General features: G+C 49.2%; 1 protein-coding gene across 7 annotated transcripts in view; it reads left to right on the forward strand.

Annotated features, from left to right (window-relative positions):
* Positions 1-11,583: 11,583 nt before the first annotated feature.
* The window catches only part of ATP13A3 (ATPase 13A3), a 61,291-nt gene continuing 55,828 nt past the window's right edge, over positions 11,584-17,046 (forward strand). For 3 of the 7 annotated variants that reach the window (XM_074593115.1, XM_074593112.1, XM_074593118.1), the window contains exons 1-2: positions 11,584-11,752; positions 13,031-13,084. Coding sequence is in view for 4 of the 7 variants with exons in the window: in XM_074593112.1 (XP_074449213.1) it covers positions 13,047-13,084 (38 nt within the window). In the remaining 3 variants the exon portion in view is untranslated. Of the gene's footprint in view, positions 11,791-12,479; positions 12,552-13,030; positions 13,085-17,046 lie in introns of those variants that run through there. The other 4 variants (XM_074593113.1, XM_074593116.1, XM_074593114.1 and 1 more) reach the window with 4 other exon arrangements.

Genomic DNA, 17,046 nt, shown 5'->3' on the forward strand with positions numbered 1-17,046 from the left:
CAAACCCTTCCTATCGTGTCAGCGGCTCAGAGGGTGGCTCTGCTTCCAGCTGCGGGGCTGAAGAGTGAGCGCGGCCCTGCCAGAGCCTGCTGATAACCATCTCCCTTTGCAAAAGAGTTCAAGTCCCCGCTCCTGCTCCCAGAGGGTGATGTCACTTTATCAGCACTTGAAGGCTCCTGATAAAGGGATCAGTCTAACTCCAACGGCATCCCCACCAGGGCTGCAAACACAATGCACGGGGCTCAGCCAAAGCGAGTGTGGCCGGGCCCCCCCATGCTCTTTCGCCTTCGGGAGGGTCGCGGCTGCCTGGACCCCGCACGATGCAGCGCCGGGGCTGGGAACAATAGTGGCCGTGGCATTGCTGCAGGCAGGGTGGACGATTACCAAAAATCATGTGCTTACCCCAGCTGCGACAGAGGCAATTTGTCAAAGTCCCATTTTCCTTTCCCTGATAAGATAGGGCTCATGGAGTACAATAATGCCTTCCTGAGATACAAATGTGGCTCTTCTACCCGTCACACACGCAGGGGAAGCTAATTTTGGTCTTGCTGGGCTGGCAGAGGCAGAGGACACCTCTGCCTGTGCCGGCGCCGTGGTCCTAGGGGCAGAGTGACTCTCGAGCCCTGAGGACCAGGACAGCCCCAGGAGCAGCAGGGTCACACTGGTTCCCTGCCGGCACTCCTGGAAGGTGCCACGGCTGCAGAAGGAGCTGTTGCCACTGGCTTTGTGATACGGAGCCGATACAATGCAGCACGATGCTGCAGTCCTGCCGACACCCGCTAAACCCTGCCTGAGGCTGGGGCAGGCAGCACCATCAGTGCTCCCCCTTACCTGTGCAGGCACTCAACACACGTCGCTGCACCCTCACACCCTCCTCCCTCCCGTGCTTTGGGCATTATCCTATCCTAAAGGTGGCACCGTGGTGCGAGGCCAGTGTTCGTGCCCTGGCCAAGGAAAGCTGCCTGTTCCCAGCTGCCTGCACCATGGCTTGCTGGCCGAGCACGGGCAGGATGGCGACCCCGGGTGCCTGCGGCAAGCCGGTCCCTCCGCAGGCAGCTCCAGTGCCACCACAACCTCAAGAAGAGAGCAGTAAATGGCATCACTGACAGAGGCAGACTTTATCAAACCCCCAGCCTCCCTGGGAACCAGACCTTTTTAATAATATGTATAATATTTGTGGGTGCTGGATCTGGCCTTCCTCAGGAGGGTAGTGAGTAGCACACCCCTCCGGCAGAGCCGACATTTCCATTTTGGCATATTGCTTGGGATGCACTTTCTGCACAGTTTGAAATCTGAGCATAATACTATCTTCATGAACCACATTCACCAGTCTGATAATGTGACCTGACAAAAGGTCAATGGAAAAGTTAATATAATTTATTGGCTGATTTAAAAAAAAAAATCTAATCATCTGTTTTTCCTTTTTCCTGACCCCCCACCCGCACCCAGCGCCCTGCTGACTTTTTCCAGCCATTTCCAAAACAATGGCCAGGGTGGGAATGCTCTGAGCGGGCGCAGCTTTGGAGGAGGCTTTTCCTGAGGGGCTGCAGCCACATCCGTCTGCCTGGGCTCCCCCTCCTCGAGAGGTGAGCAGGGGATGCCGTGGTCACCAGCCTGGCCAGGGCCAGGGCCGGCACCAGGTCAGGTTTGGGCAGACATAGCGGTTTCAGTAGGTTTTCTGGGTGTCCTCTGCACCACGGGGTGACTTGAGCTCACCTGCTTTGGGCCTGAAGGGGGACATTAATCTCTGCTGGTTTTGTAGCTGTGGACGGGAGGGAAGGAGAGTCCAGCCAGGTCCCTGGGTGTCAGGCACAGCTGCTGGAACAGTGTGGTCTTGGATGAAGGCATCAAGGGCCCCAAGAAGGTCCTCTCCATGGACACAGCCCTTTGGGGAGGTCTCCATCAGCACAGGAAGGTCTCCGTCTCCATCAGCACAGGAAGGTTTCCATCTCCATCAGGAAGGCTGCAGGCAGCCCCGGTGCAGTGCACAGGCATGAGCACACGGGTGCATTCCTTCACACGCACGTGTGAGCCAGTGGGACGTTGTCGTGGTGTCAGCTGGGACAGAGTTAACCTTCTTGCTAGCGGCTGGTATAGTGCTATGTTTTGGGTTTGAGGTGAGAAATGCTTTTGGTAGCACACTGGTGTTTTTTAGTTGTTGATAAACCCACAAGGCCTTTTCTGCCCCTCACACCATCCCACCAGCAAGCAGGGTAGGAGAGCAGAAGAATCTGGGAGGGGACACAGCTGGGACAGCTGACCCCAACTGAGCAAAGGGATATTCCATACCACGTGAAGTCATGCTCAGCCTATAAAGCTGTGTGAAGAAGGAAGAGGGGAGACATTTGGAGTGACGGTGTTTGTCTATCCAAGTAACCGTTGTGTGTGACGGAGCCCTGCTGTCCTGGAGATGGCTGAACACCTCCCTGCTAATGGGAAGCAGTGAATGAATTCCTTGTTTTGTTTGCTTGTGTGCGCGGCTTTTGCTCTACCTGTTAACTGACTTTATCTCAACCCACGAGACTTTTTCTCACTTTTACTCTTCTGATTCTCTTGCTCACCCAAACTGGGGGGAGTGAGCGAGTGGCTGTACAGTTCTAGCTGCCAGCTGGGGTTAAACCAGGATAGACGTGCTGTCACGCAAGGTCCCCTCTTCCTTGCACAGTCCTCCCTCCAGGTTTCCCAGCCACCAAGAGCATGCAGTGGCTCGCTCAGCCTGGGGCAGGGGGTTGAAAACTGCTTCACCCCATAGCTACAAGCAACCACTTGTCTCCTCGCACCCTGGAGCCTGCAATGTCTGCAGAGCCCAAGAGATGTCTGGAACAAGCAAGCAGGCAGATGGTTGTCAGGGCATGACCTGTCCTGAGGAGGCAGATGAGCTTGCTTCATTAGGGTGGAGTTGCAAAAGCAATTAGTCATTTCTTATGCTAATACCTTACAGATGCAAAAGAAAGGACCCCAGAGGGCAAGGGATGGTGGAGAGGATCTAGCTGCTTCTTGTTCAGCATTAGCTGCTGTTTAGAAGTGGTGGCTTTGGAGCTGCCAACCTGCTGAGCTGAGTGAAGGAGGGCTAGGGAAAACCATCTTCTGGCATGGGCTGGGGGAAGGAGAAAGCCTGGAGCTGCCCATCTCTGTTAGGCTGCAGCACTGGGCATGGAAAACCCCTGTCTCCTGGCAGCAAGTGACTGTCCTTCACGGTTTCTTTGCAGCACCGTCTCCAGGCCTGGCTGCTGCTGAGGAAAGGCTGGAGAGATGGAGGGAGCCTGAGCAGTGCGGCTTGGAAAGCAGGGGGCAAAGGGACAGCAGGTAACTTCTAAAGTCTGTACTTCCAGAAAAGCAAAATGAGCCTCAAACATGATCTTGTTGCTTGTCTTCCTAAGGCTTTCTGCCTGCCCTAGGAACTGCTTTTCAGTGTCTTGTGGGTGAGTTGATGTCCTCTGGCTCTTGCACAAGGTGTTTGCACACCAGCACTTTTAGCTCCAGCTGGTGCCGGGCCACATGGGGCTGGGCACACTGGTTCCAAGGGCAGCGATGCCACCAGTCTGCAGGGCGGTCAGGGAGCCACTTAGGTGGCACAGGGCATTGCAGAAGCATAGCTTCTCAGACCGTAACAAACTTGTGGGCTTTGCCCATTTAGTTGAAATAACAGAGATGAAAAAGTTATTAATGAAGATGACTGACAGTGGGCCGAATGACCAGACAGCGTAACCTGTCTAGCCTCCTTCTCCAAGGTGCCATGCCAAGGAGAGGGGACGCACCGCTCTCTGAAAGCAGACACGGCCCAGCCTTACTTTGGAGAGCATAAAGCAGAAGAAAGACTTCCCGGCCCTCCGCTTTGTTGTGACAGCACCGACTGCCGGTCTGCCGGGTGATTTCCCAGGAGGTGCTGTGAGAACAAGGTTGCATAAGTCACTTCAGCAATAACTCTGCTTGCTCAGCCCTGGACCACGCTGTTAAAATCGTGTCTCCAGGCACAGCACAGGTTAGGAGTTGTTCTTTAACCTGGCAGGACAGGGGCATCTTGGTTTGAGATCTGTGGTGAACCCCTGGAGCAGCTAGGGATGCCAAATGCCTCCCTCCTACCCCTCCTGCCCATGTTGCAGTCCCTGGTGAAGCAGCAGTAACAGGGAGGTTTATGTTTGATTCCCTGAGGGGAGGGTACACAAGCTGTCTCCTTATCCTGGGTTTCAGTGTGCTTCAGCTCTTTACTGCATGCTTGTCCACTCTGGCCCAGTTCCCCTCAGAGATGGAGGAGATGGTGGTCTGCATGGACCTTCAGCCTGGCCCGGGATGGCTGTAAGAGCTGCTGCTTCTCTGCAATTGATGTCATAGAACCACAGAATGGTTCAGGTTGGAAGGGACCTTGAAGATCATCTACTTCCAACCCCCTGCCATGGGCAGGGACACCTCCCACTAGACCAGGCTGCTCAAAGCCTCTTCCAGCCTGGCCTTGAACGCTTCCAGGGATGGGGCATCCACAGCTTCTCTGGGCAACCTTTTCCAGTGTCTCACCACCCTCACAGTAAAGAATTTCTTCCTGATATCTAATCTAAATCTCCCCTCTTTCAGTTTGAAACCATTACTGCTCGTCCTGTCATAACACTCCCTGATAAAGAGTCCCTCCGCATCCTTGCTGTAGGCCCCCTTTAGGTACTGGAAGGGGCTCTAAGGTCTCCCCAGAGCCTTCTCTATTCCAGGCTGAACAACCCCAACTCTCTCAGCCTGTCCTCATAGCAGAGGTGTTCCAGTCCTCTGATCATCTTCATGGCCCTCCTCTGGACCCGCTCCTACAGGTCCATGTCCTTCCTGTGCTGAGGACTCCAAACGCAGTACTCCAGGTGGGGTCTCACGAGAGCAGAGTAGAAAGGCAGAATCGCCCCCTTCGACCTGCTGGCCACACTGCTGGGATGCAACCTAGGATGCGGTTAGCTTTCTGGGCTGCAAGTGTGCATTGCCAGCTCATATTGAGCTTCTCATCCACCAGCACCCCCAAGTCCTTCTCCTCAGGGCTGCTGTCAGTCCATTCTCTGCCCAATCTGTATTTGTGCTTGGGATTGCACAAAGACAGAAGGTGAAAGCAAGCATTGCACATGTTACAAAAATCGAATTCAGGGTTTTTTTTTTTTGTTCAGTAGGGGAACTTGGCTATGATAAATATGTCTCGGAAGCTGGGAAACCAAACAGCAGTAGTTCAAAGACATTTTTCCAGTGTTGCAAAATTAAAGCTGCTCATCGCTCAAGCACGGCCCTTGTCGGGCTCAGTGTAATGGGGATCGCGTCCTCGCTTCCTGCTGAGGGTATGAAAGCAAGGCGCTAATTCACAGATCTTGAAGAATGCGCCAGTGGTATTTCATCAGCTCTAATGCTCTGCAGCCTGTGAAGGCTGCACAGTAACTGAAAGGAAATATCTTTGTTTTTATTCACTTGGCTATATTCCTAATTCACTCTTTGATGCCATCAGCCTGAGATAATACGTTTTCAGAGATATGCCTGAAATTAAGGAAATGAGTCTGATTAAGTCCTTTAAACATACTTTGAGGGAGAAAGGTACAACAATAGAGGTATTAAAGACCCTATTTTCAAGCAATTCTAATATGAAATCAAAACATCGTGCTGCTAGATGGCGAGGCCCATTAGAGGTATGTGTGCGTTGTTCTGCTGGAGAGGATATCTCCTTCTCCAGCGAGGAAAGTTGCCAGAGAGCTTGAACCTGTCCTCAGTGCTGGGTGGGCAGTGAGAGGCAGATTCATTTCACAGTCCCCTTCCTTGGAGCCAAATAATAAATGCACAAGCACTTGCACTTCGCCAATTGTACTCTGCGAGGTAAAAGTGATGGTTTATCAAGAGTCCTGCATTTGAGGTTCACCTGCATATTTTTTTCTTTTAGGTCTGCTTAGATAGTTGCTTTATTTTTCTTAGCTTACCTGTAAATAGGTTATGTACTATTGCATTTATGCTGTCCGTTGGTGTGAGGCAAGCTCTTCCCATTTACAGGAATACATCCCAGTGAAGTCAGTAGCTTTGCAGGTACCTGCTGGGTGCCCGTGGCAATTTCTCCCTCTGGCTGGGACAACTGCTACCAAACTCACCCCTCCTGCACAGTGCAGCAGCCTTTGCTCTGGTCTTACCATCACCAGTGCTGATGTGGTGCCCAAGGGTTTCAGCCCAGCCCAGGGGCTGGATGTGACAAGACCTGTGCAAGTCAACAGGAGACCAGTGTCCTCGGTGGAGATGATCCATCAGCGAGCTTCTGGCTGTGCGCTGCGTGGCAGGGTTAAGAATAATACAGTGGAGGCATGAAAGCAGGTAAAGGCGCTCATATCTCACTTTTCTTTGGGTGTGATATGGGCTAGGCAAAGTCTGGCAGTCCTATTGACTGAAAGACTTCTGCGTTATTTAAAATAAAGAGAGGAGGGGGAAAAAGGACAAGTATCAAGAAAAAGGATGCGCCAAGTAGCGGCACAGTGATTCAGTTATGGCTTTATGGCAGCAGGGAGACAGGAGGGAAGAGGGGATGGTAACTTCTGGGGAGGGAAGCGTCTTCAAAGGTCCTGACAAGTAACCTGGAGGTAGGAGTGACTTCCTTTACTGCTTCTCATGGCAGTCGTGGGGCTAGCGAGAGGAATTGGAAAGCACTTTCATTCCATTTACTATAAAAAGTGACTATTTAAGATCTTGTTCCAGCAAGTGGGGCAATGAATTCCCCTTTCACTCTGCCTGCTGCTGAAGGCATATGACTTATTAAATACGCTGCTGTTGTAATGGAAATAACTAGCCAGACTATTTTAAACCAAGATGAACCGGATGTCTGGTGAAAGAGGGGAAAAAGGATTGAGTGGCACAAGAGAAAAGAGAGGTTTCATCTGTGACGATCTTGGGCACTTTGTACAATTTGCTCTTTAAGTTGTTTCACAAGCTCTTCCGGCAGAGGAGTGATAATAAATTGTTTAACAACTCGGGTTTGCCAAAGTAGTTAAAGGAGCTTTCAAATGAGACTTTTAAAGACTTGTGGCTTTCAACTGCATGTGTATCACCTTCTTGAAGAGTGAAACTGTAATTGCAGATTGCTAACCAGCATTTCATGGGTCACTATATACCTGTCTGTGCATTCACAAGCTCTGGCACTTAGTTCAAGAGTCAGATGATCCTGTGCGGATCCTATGCCCACGTCTAAGAGCCCAGTGTGACAGCAGTGCCGTTGCTGTTGCCAACCTGCTGAACTTGAAAATCTCAGCTGGCAGAGCCTGCAAGCAACTGAGGTCAGGGAAAACAAATAGAGGTAGGAGGAGGAATGTCATGTCCATTCACAGCCAAGTCCTTCCCCTCTGTGACTTGGGGAAGGCATGGAGCCTTATCCACTCTCAGCCCCTTTTCTTATGAGGCTCTTCTTATTTGCCTGTAATCCTATAATGGGGATTAGAGAGAGTGGGCAGGGGACTTCATCCCCTAAGCATCTCACACCCTTGCCAGGAAAGTCAAACAAAGAGGGCCAGAGGTGTCCCTGGGCAGGGCTTGGTGGCCCAGGGCTAGCAGAGGTGTGCTTGCAGCCTCTGGGACCAGATGTGGCCAGCTGGGTGCCTGCGCACTGCGGAGGTGGGTCCCATACCTCCTCTGAGCTAAGGCACATATTTATACAGCCCTACCAGAAAAGACAGGGTGGAACACACTAATATATACACATTAAAGAGACTGAATAAATAAACAGTAGGTTTTGATTTATTTTCTCTGCTACTTGGATATCTTAGTTTTGGCACAGGACAGATTTCGTACACAAACGTGATCTCCAGATAGGTTCTTGTCCTGGCTGATTTAGAAATCATGTGCAAAGGAGAAAAACTTTGCAAATGTTCTTAAAGCAAAATTATATTTACGCTGTTTACCACCCGAGCTTGTGAAATCCTTGGCCCCTGTCAGCTGGGTAATATACAACAGGTAACAAAGCTGGTCTCTGCCCTGAAGGATTTACAGTTTGAGATGAGAGATAAGAATGGATACAGTCAGTCTGGGAAAGCACATAAAATGTGATTAGTCAGCCTGAGACTCACTAAATGCCATATACCTGATGAGCATTGTTCAGCACATCTGTGCCTCCGCGTGGGAGAGTACAGGGTTTGGTGGGGCAAAGCCGGACACGGAAGACAGCGTATGCCCTCGACACTGGGGAAAAGGTGGTGGGAGTGAGCAATTGAGAAAATTCAAGTGTAAAAAATGTTCTAGTCACAAAAAGTTGTAAAGGAGACGGTAAGTTTTATTGTGGGACCTCTACCCGGTTTGGGGGAATATATGTAGCTATGTCTCTTGCAATTTTATTATTTTTTTTCCGTGTTTCTACCAGGTTGAACACTCTGCTTTAAAAGGGCTGAACGCCGTGCTTTCTAGGTGTGTGCCTAGAAAGAACTTGTGATGGCCCGTGACCTGTCCCTTCCCTAGAGAAGCTGCAGCCAGTAATGATGTGGGAGAACCAAGCTTGCCAGCCACCTTCGGCGGTACTGACTGGAGTGATGCTGAGAGAGCTGGAAAGCTGCTGAGAAACAGCTTAAGGAGATGGGTGGAGGTAACGTGCCAACCAGAAAATTAATCTCTGAATTAATAAAAGCCTGCATGGTTTGAGGTTTGTGAAGCAATAAACGAGTTCAAATTTGCCAGTGACAGAAAAAGAAAAGCAATTAGGTGTTAAGGGAAACCTAATAGGGATAAAGATAATACATTAGAATATGCGATGAGTTGAAAAATGTGATGAAAAATTAATCTTTAATTGAAAATGACTAAAGGAATTTTGATGAAGAACATAGAAATGTATTTATCAAAGCAAATCTTTTTACTCTTATTACTAATAGGGAATGACAGAATAAGAGTTGCTGTTTAATAGCACTAATAACTTCATATTATTTTTCCTTTGTGTCATACGGTAGGCTCTTCTTACCAATCAATGCTTAGTTAAAAGAAAAAATAATCTCGTCTTTGCCTTCTCATCATAGTCATGTTTCTGGGTCTGTATGGATGTCTGCTACTTCTGATTAGGTGTTTTGCCTCTGTTTTTCTATCAACACCCAGACCGAACAGTACCCGTTTCAATCTCCCTGCCTTCGTATGACTCTATTGAGGGCACTGGCTGCCGCGTTTGCAAGGCTAAAGCAGTTATGAGCAAAAGTGAGCCCGAGGAAATACTTCAGCATGATCCGAATGGGAACTGGGGGAGTTCTTCACCAATCTGTTATTAGATGACTAAAATGCTCGCAATTTTAATATCATCAAAGGAGACACTTCTGCTTTTAAAATGAAACAAAACTTCCTGCTCAAAAGGGGAAGTATAGGCAATAGTAAAGAATTACAGATAGGTGGAAATTGGGCAAGCTGATAGCAATGGGTAAATCAACAGTTTGGAAACAGGGGTAATGAATTGGGAAAATTTAGTGACAATATATACGACTGATCACGACCCTTTCCTTGAGGTACAAAGAAAATCCTAGCAGTGATTTAGATTGGATATTAGACAAAGACAATAGCACTTCAGTGGAAAAAAAAAAAAGCTGAAATTATTCAGTAAATGTTTCTGTTCTTTATCTGGGAAATGGACAGAATGATGTCCCCAGATTTAACAGAGGTATTTTTGTCTCCCACGTGTGACCAGAGAGAATGAAAACCACTGCTCAATACCCATCTTTAAAACTAGGGCTGGAAAACTTGCACACAAAAGTATCTTTAAAATTGCCTGAGAAGCTCATCAAACACTTAGTACCGATTTCTCAGCAAATGCTGCATCACTGAATTCCCAGAGGATCAGGGAAAAGTAATGGTTGAGTCACCATATAAAAAACAGTAACTGATGCGTCCCAGGCAATCAGGAACCGAAGCCTGGTTAGGCTGACACCAGCCTTCGGCAGAAGCGGGAAGGAGGTCGATGAAGGACGCAGTCAACACAGAATTAAACTGTGACAGTACTAGAGTTAACACATTAACAGAAAATAGATGGTTTTAATTTATTTCTCTTGAGTAGCGGAAGGCGACCATTCTGATTTGAGTCAGAGTAGCTCAGTGTTATGCTTATTCTGTGGGTGGCTGCCGAAAGGGGCAGTTTTGTTTCTCCTTTTCTTTTCCTCTCATTCCCTTAAAATAGTGGTCATGTGCCTGCCCGGTGAATCAGTTGAACTCACTGGGTCAACAGAAAATTATGCCTTTTCTTTTCTTTTTATTACTGGCAGAGTTTCCTGCTGTTTTCCCGCGCCAGGCTGACTCACCCTGGGGCTCTGGGGTCACTGGGATGCCGAGAGCACTGCCAGGGCCATGGGGTGCTTTGACAGACGGATTCACGTAGCCCCTCTTCAGTCACTGCTGGGGCTGCAAGTGATGAGAGGTAGCAGTCAACAGCTCCCTTAATCTGCAAGGGAGGAGAACGATTGGAAAAAAAATAGTAACAAGTGAAAATAAACATAGACCCTGTTGTGGTTTACAGACCCCCAAATGGTTTACAGTGCTCTTCGAAATCTTTAACTGAGGTGTCTGAAAACGTAACCTGTCATCCACCTGAGGGTACGTTTAGTGAATTCATACAGGTGTCCCTTTTCAACCTTACAATATTATCTTTATACGTTACCTGGAAGTATTGAAAATGATTGGGGCCTGGAGGGAGCCCCTCAGAGCACAGTGCTCTCCAGGGCGTGCAGGGGGATGCTCATCTCTCACGGGGGACTTCCACGAGCCCTTCCCCACCACCATGTAACATATGGAGTGGTCACGTACAGTGCCAGAGCAGCAGCCTGCTCCCCCGGGCGCCGCAGCTGTGTCAAGCCCACCATGGCGTGAAGGGCTGTGCTGGATGGGGTCAGTTCCCCCAGCTGTCCCGGTGCCCCTGCGGTGCCGCTCCGCATCCCACCGCAGTGCGGATGGGGGTGACGGGAGGAGCTGGCCCTGGCCCCACAGGGATATCTGCCCTGTGGCTTTCAGGGCAACGTCCAGCTCTGGTGCCTGCAGGACACCCCGCAGACAGCACGTGTGGCCGGGGACCCCCAAGACCCCGCTCCCTCCCTGGAGCGAGGCCCAGCACGCACCGCCATCCCCGGCTGGACCCTCGGCACTGCCTGCGGGTCCCTAGGGAGCCCCAGGCCTGCTCCTGTATGGCCCCCACCCCTGCCCGAACCAACCCCCTGAGACCCCTGTCCTGCCCCACACAGCCACGTCCACCCCTGCCATGTCTAGCCACAGAAATGTGTCCCCCGTAGCCATGTCCCCTCCAGACATGTCCCCCACACCTGTCCCCTATAGCCGTGTCTACCCACAGCCATGTACCCCCCAGCCATGTCCTCCCCCAGTGTCCCCCCAGTCATGTCCCCCATAGCCATGTCCCCCACAGCTATGTCCCCTATAGCCGCGTCCCCCCAATCCGAGGCCCCCCAGCCGTGTCCCCCGTAACTAAGCCCCACCCGCGTCTCTCCCCTGACCTCAGCTGACCCCGCCCCTCCCCAAGCCCCGCCCCCTCCTCCGCGAGGCCCCGCCCCCGCCGACCCCACCCCGCCCCGCAGCCGCGCGGCACCCCGTCTTCCGGCGGCGGGGGGGGCGACGTCACTTCCGCGCCCCTCCCTGCCCCCGCCCAGCGCGGCCGGCGCGTGCAGCCGGTTGGCGGCGGATCCGGTCGCGCCTCACGAGGCAGCCGCGGTCGCGCCGCCGGGCGGGCGGGGTGGGGCGGGGGAGAGCCGGTCCCGCTCCGGTCCCGCGCCCGCCCCGCCGCCATGGGGCTCAGCTGAGGGCGCCGCCGGTGAGTGGGTCCACGGGGCGGCGGGCCCGGCGCGGCAGGTGAGGGAGGGGCCGCGGGCCGGGCCAGGCCGGGCCGGGCCTCCAGCGGCCCCCTCAGGCTCGGTGCGGCCGCTTGCAGTGCCCTTCAGCCGCGCCGGCCTCTCCTCCGCCCGCGGGGAGGACGGGCCGGGCGCGGGGGTCGTGGCGGGGCCGCTGCTGTGAGTGACGGCCCGTCGCCCTCCCCGGAGCCGGTCCCGCCGCCCGGGGAAGGGGCGGGCGTGCGGCCGTGAGCGTGTGCGCAGCCCGCGCGGTCCTGGGGTCCGCCGGTCTCCGGACACGTGCGGCGCCGTCCCACCGGCCCGGGGGTTCCCGCAGCGCCCGTCTCCCCCTCCCCACCTCTTCCCCCGGGGCCGCCCTGGGCTTTTGGTGGCATCATCAGCGGCTCGGGGAGAAGTCCCGCAGAGCTTCTCCCGCCTGGCTTTCGGTTCTGCTTGCCGAACACCGGCACATGGAGCGTGTCGCTGCTCGGGCACACGTCACTTAACTTCGTAGCGTTGGGGTCGGTGGCGTGGGAGACATTCGTGCTGGTGTGACGGAGGGAAACCGTCCCAGCAGAGCACGAGACCGGGTCTCGATGCGTCTCATCCATTTTTCAGCAGATGAGTCAGTGCGTTGTGCTGCTGTTGACAAAGGTTGTAGAGTCCTCTTCCATCAGCCGGGCTGCGGAGATGGTGATCCCAGACTGCACACACCTCTGACAGCCGCTGCCCCCTCCCAAAAAGGGGCCTGCGTGTGCTTGTTCAGGGATAAACAACTGCTAGGTGAAGTAAACACCGAGAATTGTTTTATTAATTCATTTATTAAAAACTGCGTTGATACTTAAGGTGAAGAGGAAGAACTTGAGAATCTGCAGCCTTGGCTCTAAAAGCTTGCTCCTGCCACTACTGCTCTGACGTGCCCGCTGGGATCTGTGTATCCCTGCAGGTGCGGTGGTTGGAGGAGGCTTTTGGAGCCCTGCAAGAAGCTGTTGTCTCCCTCAGCTGAGATAGCGTAGCCTCTAGCAGTGGGAGATGGTTAACTCTAAACTGTTCCAGCATGAGTGCTGCACTGACTGACCGCTTCCTCTTCATCTGAGCTTGCTGAGAATTTTGTTCCACTTTTAGAATTCATTAGTGTGTTTTCTTTGCTGTATGCACTTGCTAGAACTGTACGGTATTTTCTTAGCTAGGGCAATTAAGCTTGAGTTTCATTTAGCCTATTCATTCCCCTGACTGTAATTTTTTTTTTTCTTTTATTGTAGGTGACTCGGCCATTGTATGTATGAGATTTGTCCACACACTGGCTCTTCAGACAGGTTAGCTATATTTTTCTGCCATCAGTTCCATCATATCTGAAAGAGTTGCTACTTTTATTCAAGTAAAACTGACTTTTATACAACACTGTGTTATCTCCTGTAGAATACTGATTTTCTTAAACCTGTGGAGAAACATCTTTCTTTTGGCATTATTTAAATATACTCTATGGTATAAGTCAAGCCTTCATAAACTTAGTGTCCATATAGCAGTGTCAGTGGTGACAGCAATAGATCTTGACTGGATTTTCACTGAGGAAATGTTTGTCTTGGTATGCAGCGGGACAGTAAGGGCCACATACTGCTAGTTTTGTTACCTGATTTTTTTGTAATGGCCAATTACAAGTACGACTTTACAAAGTTTAAAGAAGATGTACTATGTAAGCTTTGAACTGTATAATTGACTTGGAAATTGACCTAGCTCTCCTGACTTCTAAGCAGCATATTGGTAAGGTGGCTTGGTGAATTAAAAATTACATGTATTGGTGTAGTCCCCTGTGAGGAAGAACACTGACTTCTGTCAGTATGGAGCGTTCCAGTGTGAGCACCTAGGTCAGCTGGGAAAGACTGATGTGCTCCAAAGTAATCAGTTTTTAAAGTGCTTCAGAAAATGTGTAAGAGAGGTCTTGTTAACTTTGGTTTTGGCCAAAGCTGACTGTCCGTGCCACAAGGAGGAGGAAGCAGTGAAAGGGATCTGAGCAGTTCTGCAGACTCTGTCTCCAGTGGAGCCGCTGGGCAGCAGCTACTGCCTTCCTGAACACCTCCCAGGAGCAGTGGTGCCCTTCTAGGTGCTCCGCTTGGTCTCTTCCAGTGGTGCTGTCTAGACTTTGGGCTCAGTATGCGCTCACCCCTTAATATTTTTGTTAGCTGTCTTCTGGAAACAAGTGTCTGTTCATGTATTTCTTTTTCATTCATCTCTTTCTTCTCTAGGAAGGGTGTGATGGCTCGGGCAGGCACTAATTCATCCCTAAACTGAAGAGAGAGGGATGAGAGGTCCTAGCTGTCTAGTCAGGGAGCAGCGATTCCTGGCAAGGGCATGTGGGGGCTGCCTAGCAGGGAGGGAAGTTGCGTCATGGTGGCTGAGTATGATTGGGAAACTTTGTGATTCAGTCCTCTTCTGCTAGTGTGCCATGTGACAGGCATGGTGCATCAGACAAGCTGTTTTGCTGTGGTCCTAATAAATTATTTTTAAAAAGAAATAAAAAAAATAAATCTGTATCGACATGGAGTCCTCAGATTAATTTTTCTCATTTGCCTCGAGGAGATAGTATTCTCACTGTCTTCTGCGTGGAGTATAAATCAGTCAACAAGACACAGATTTTCAGTGGTGTGGAGACAAATTCCATTTAGTTTGTGGGAGTAAAACACCCATTTATTATTAAAGCCAGGTCCAGGTGGGTTGCCCAGGTCATAGAGGAAATCTGTACTAGAACTGGGAGTTGACATGGAAAGGCCAAGTTTTCATCAAGCATCTTAACCATCGCACCCTTGTTCCTTTTTCTGGAAACCTTCAGATACTGTTTGCTTTATTTCTGTAATATACCAACAGTGGATTAGTTTGATTTAGCTTGTCCAAGGTCTGTTGTAGGAGTTATTACTTCTGGTGTGAAAAATATCTGAGTTGAGTGATACACTTAAGCATCTTTAAGAGCAGGCCAGGGAGAACTCTTCTAACACTTTCTTCACTAAATGTCTGCCTGGCATGAACCTGATGGTAGCTGCCACGGAGCGACGAGGTTGCATTACTTTAATACCTTGTGAAACAAAGTCCTTTAGTTAATTCTTCTAGAACTGTGAGGTTTGGAAATCAGAAAATTCCTTAGAAATTCATTAGAAATGCCCAAACAGTATCAGTGTAATGTAAAAATGTATGCTTCTCCAGTGTACATTTAGACTCATCTTTTGAGTGGCTTAAAGACTTGCATTGGAGAACTGAACGTGTATGTAAGTGTATGCTTTTTTTGGGAGGGATTACTGGTCTCCACAGGATGGCATCCAGTATGGCCAAGCCTGCTTTGGGTCTGTACGCATGGTATTGTGCAAATTAGTAGGTTTTGTGTTCTTTCAGTGGTGAAAAAACCCCAACGTTCTGACTAGTTCTTGGATCTGGTTATGTTTGGCATGGGAGAGTTCACACAAAACAAATCCTAGTTCAAAAAAACCTAATTTCCCAATTAGACATTAAAAAAAAATATTTAAATAACAGTAATGCTAAAATGTGTCCCTTTCGCTGTTACACAATGAGCTAAAAATAGTTTTCATTCATAAAAAAAGCTACTTCCTTTGTTAAATAATCTGCTTAGCAGAGAACAAAAGTTCGGTTAGTAGTAAACTGTAGTTGTATCGTAACCTCATGTCTGACACCTTTATTCCTGATTGAAATAAGGCTATAAACTTTAACATTTGGTAGCTGAAAGGCAGACTTAAATAAAAAAAGATAGATGATTCACAGTTATTGATCAGGAGTTATGGACATGGTCTGCACAAACATCTGAGTGCTGTATGTTCCTGCTCCTTTTCTCAAATATGTAACTTCATCACCGTTTGCCTGGAGCGCTGTGCACGGGCTGGGACTGGGAAGAGCTCTCCATGGCCGTGGCATCTAGTTGTGTGCTCCAAAGTGGTGCAGTGTCAATCGCGTTTGTAATCCTGCCAGAATTAGCTGCATTTTGCATTCATTCTGTATTTTCCCTTTGAAAGAATTTGCTCATTTTTGTGGTTCTGGTTTATTAGAATTGTGGCATTGCATTGTTCATCTTAAAGCAACTCTTCGAAAGAGGACCAGGTACTGGAAGTGGTAGCAAGTCCATTACTTCTTTAGTTGGATTGAGATTTTATGTGGTATTTAAGACCAAAAGACCATCCTTCAAAATCAAAATGCCTAACTCTTTTTCTTTTTTGACCTTTATCAGAGTTATGTGATGGTGACATTTTCAGTTTAGAGGGTACACACTGCAACAAAAATGGCAACTCCTTTAGATTTTATTCTAACTAGAGGATGTCAGAATGAAAGGTGATAAATGGCAATGGCTATGAAATCAGAGCTTGTGATCCTTACAAAAGATAGGAGACAACAGCAAAATGGGAAGGCTTTTGAGAAATAGATAAGTTTTTACTTATCTATTACAAGTTTTTACTGACTTTGGGTGCAGGAAAAAAATATGTAGAGCATGAAAGTCACATTACGAAGAACATGTATAAGAGAATAGTGGAGGCAGATATTGGAAAGGCCAAATTGCAAATGGAATTGCAACTAGCAAGAGGCATAAAAGCTAGCAACGTTCCTGTAGAAATAGGTTAATAGCAGGAGGAAGACTGGGAAATGTCTCTCTTGATTTAGTGGAGGCTGTATGTATGCAGAACATTTAAAGTGCTCAGTGCCTGTTTTGCTCGTCTTCTCTAATGTGGTGTCATGCAGGTGCTTAATGTTATTAATACTTGTGATAAGGTGGTATTTTACACTAGAGTGTACTTCCACTAGATGTTTCTGCCTCAGCTGGCCCTGATAAGCTTTACTGTGTGATTCTCAAAACAGCTCAAAAATGCGAAATTATTATCTAGAAGTACTAGAAGCCTGGCAAAGGATAAGTTTTCAGAGAGTTATAATGGAAGAGAGCTGAGGAAGAGGAGCTGAAGTCTGACAATTCACTTTATCTCATTTTTTTTCCATCAGTTGCAATTAATAAGCAAACATTCTATTTTCAAGTGCTTGGAAGATAACTACAAGAAGAATAACAGCATGAACTGATTTGTGGGAAAACTAATTGCATCCAAAGTCTAATAACTTTTTATTGCAGAGCAGAAGGCTTTGTGCCTATGACAGAAGCAGTGGAGGTCTTGTCTCCTGATTGATTGCTTTATTTATTTAATAAGGTTTTCTACGTTTTAATGGCATCCTAAGTAAATGTAGACATGATCTGGGGAAAGTAGTCTAGGAAACATGCAAAATTGGGTAGATGATCCTA

The sequence above is a fragment of the Larus michahellis genome, chromosome 6 (genome assembly GCF_964199755.1).
Source record: "Larus michahellis chromosome 6, bLarMic1.1, whole genome shotgun sequence".
Lineage (NCBI taxonomy): Eukaryota > Metazoa > Chordata > Aves > Charadriiformes > Laridae > Larus > Larus michahellis.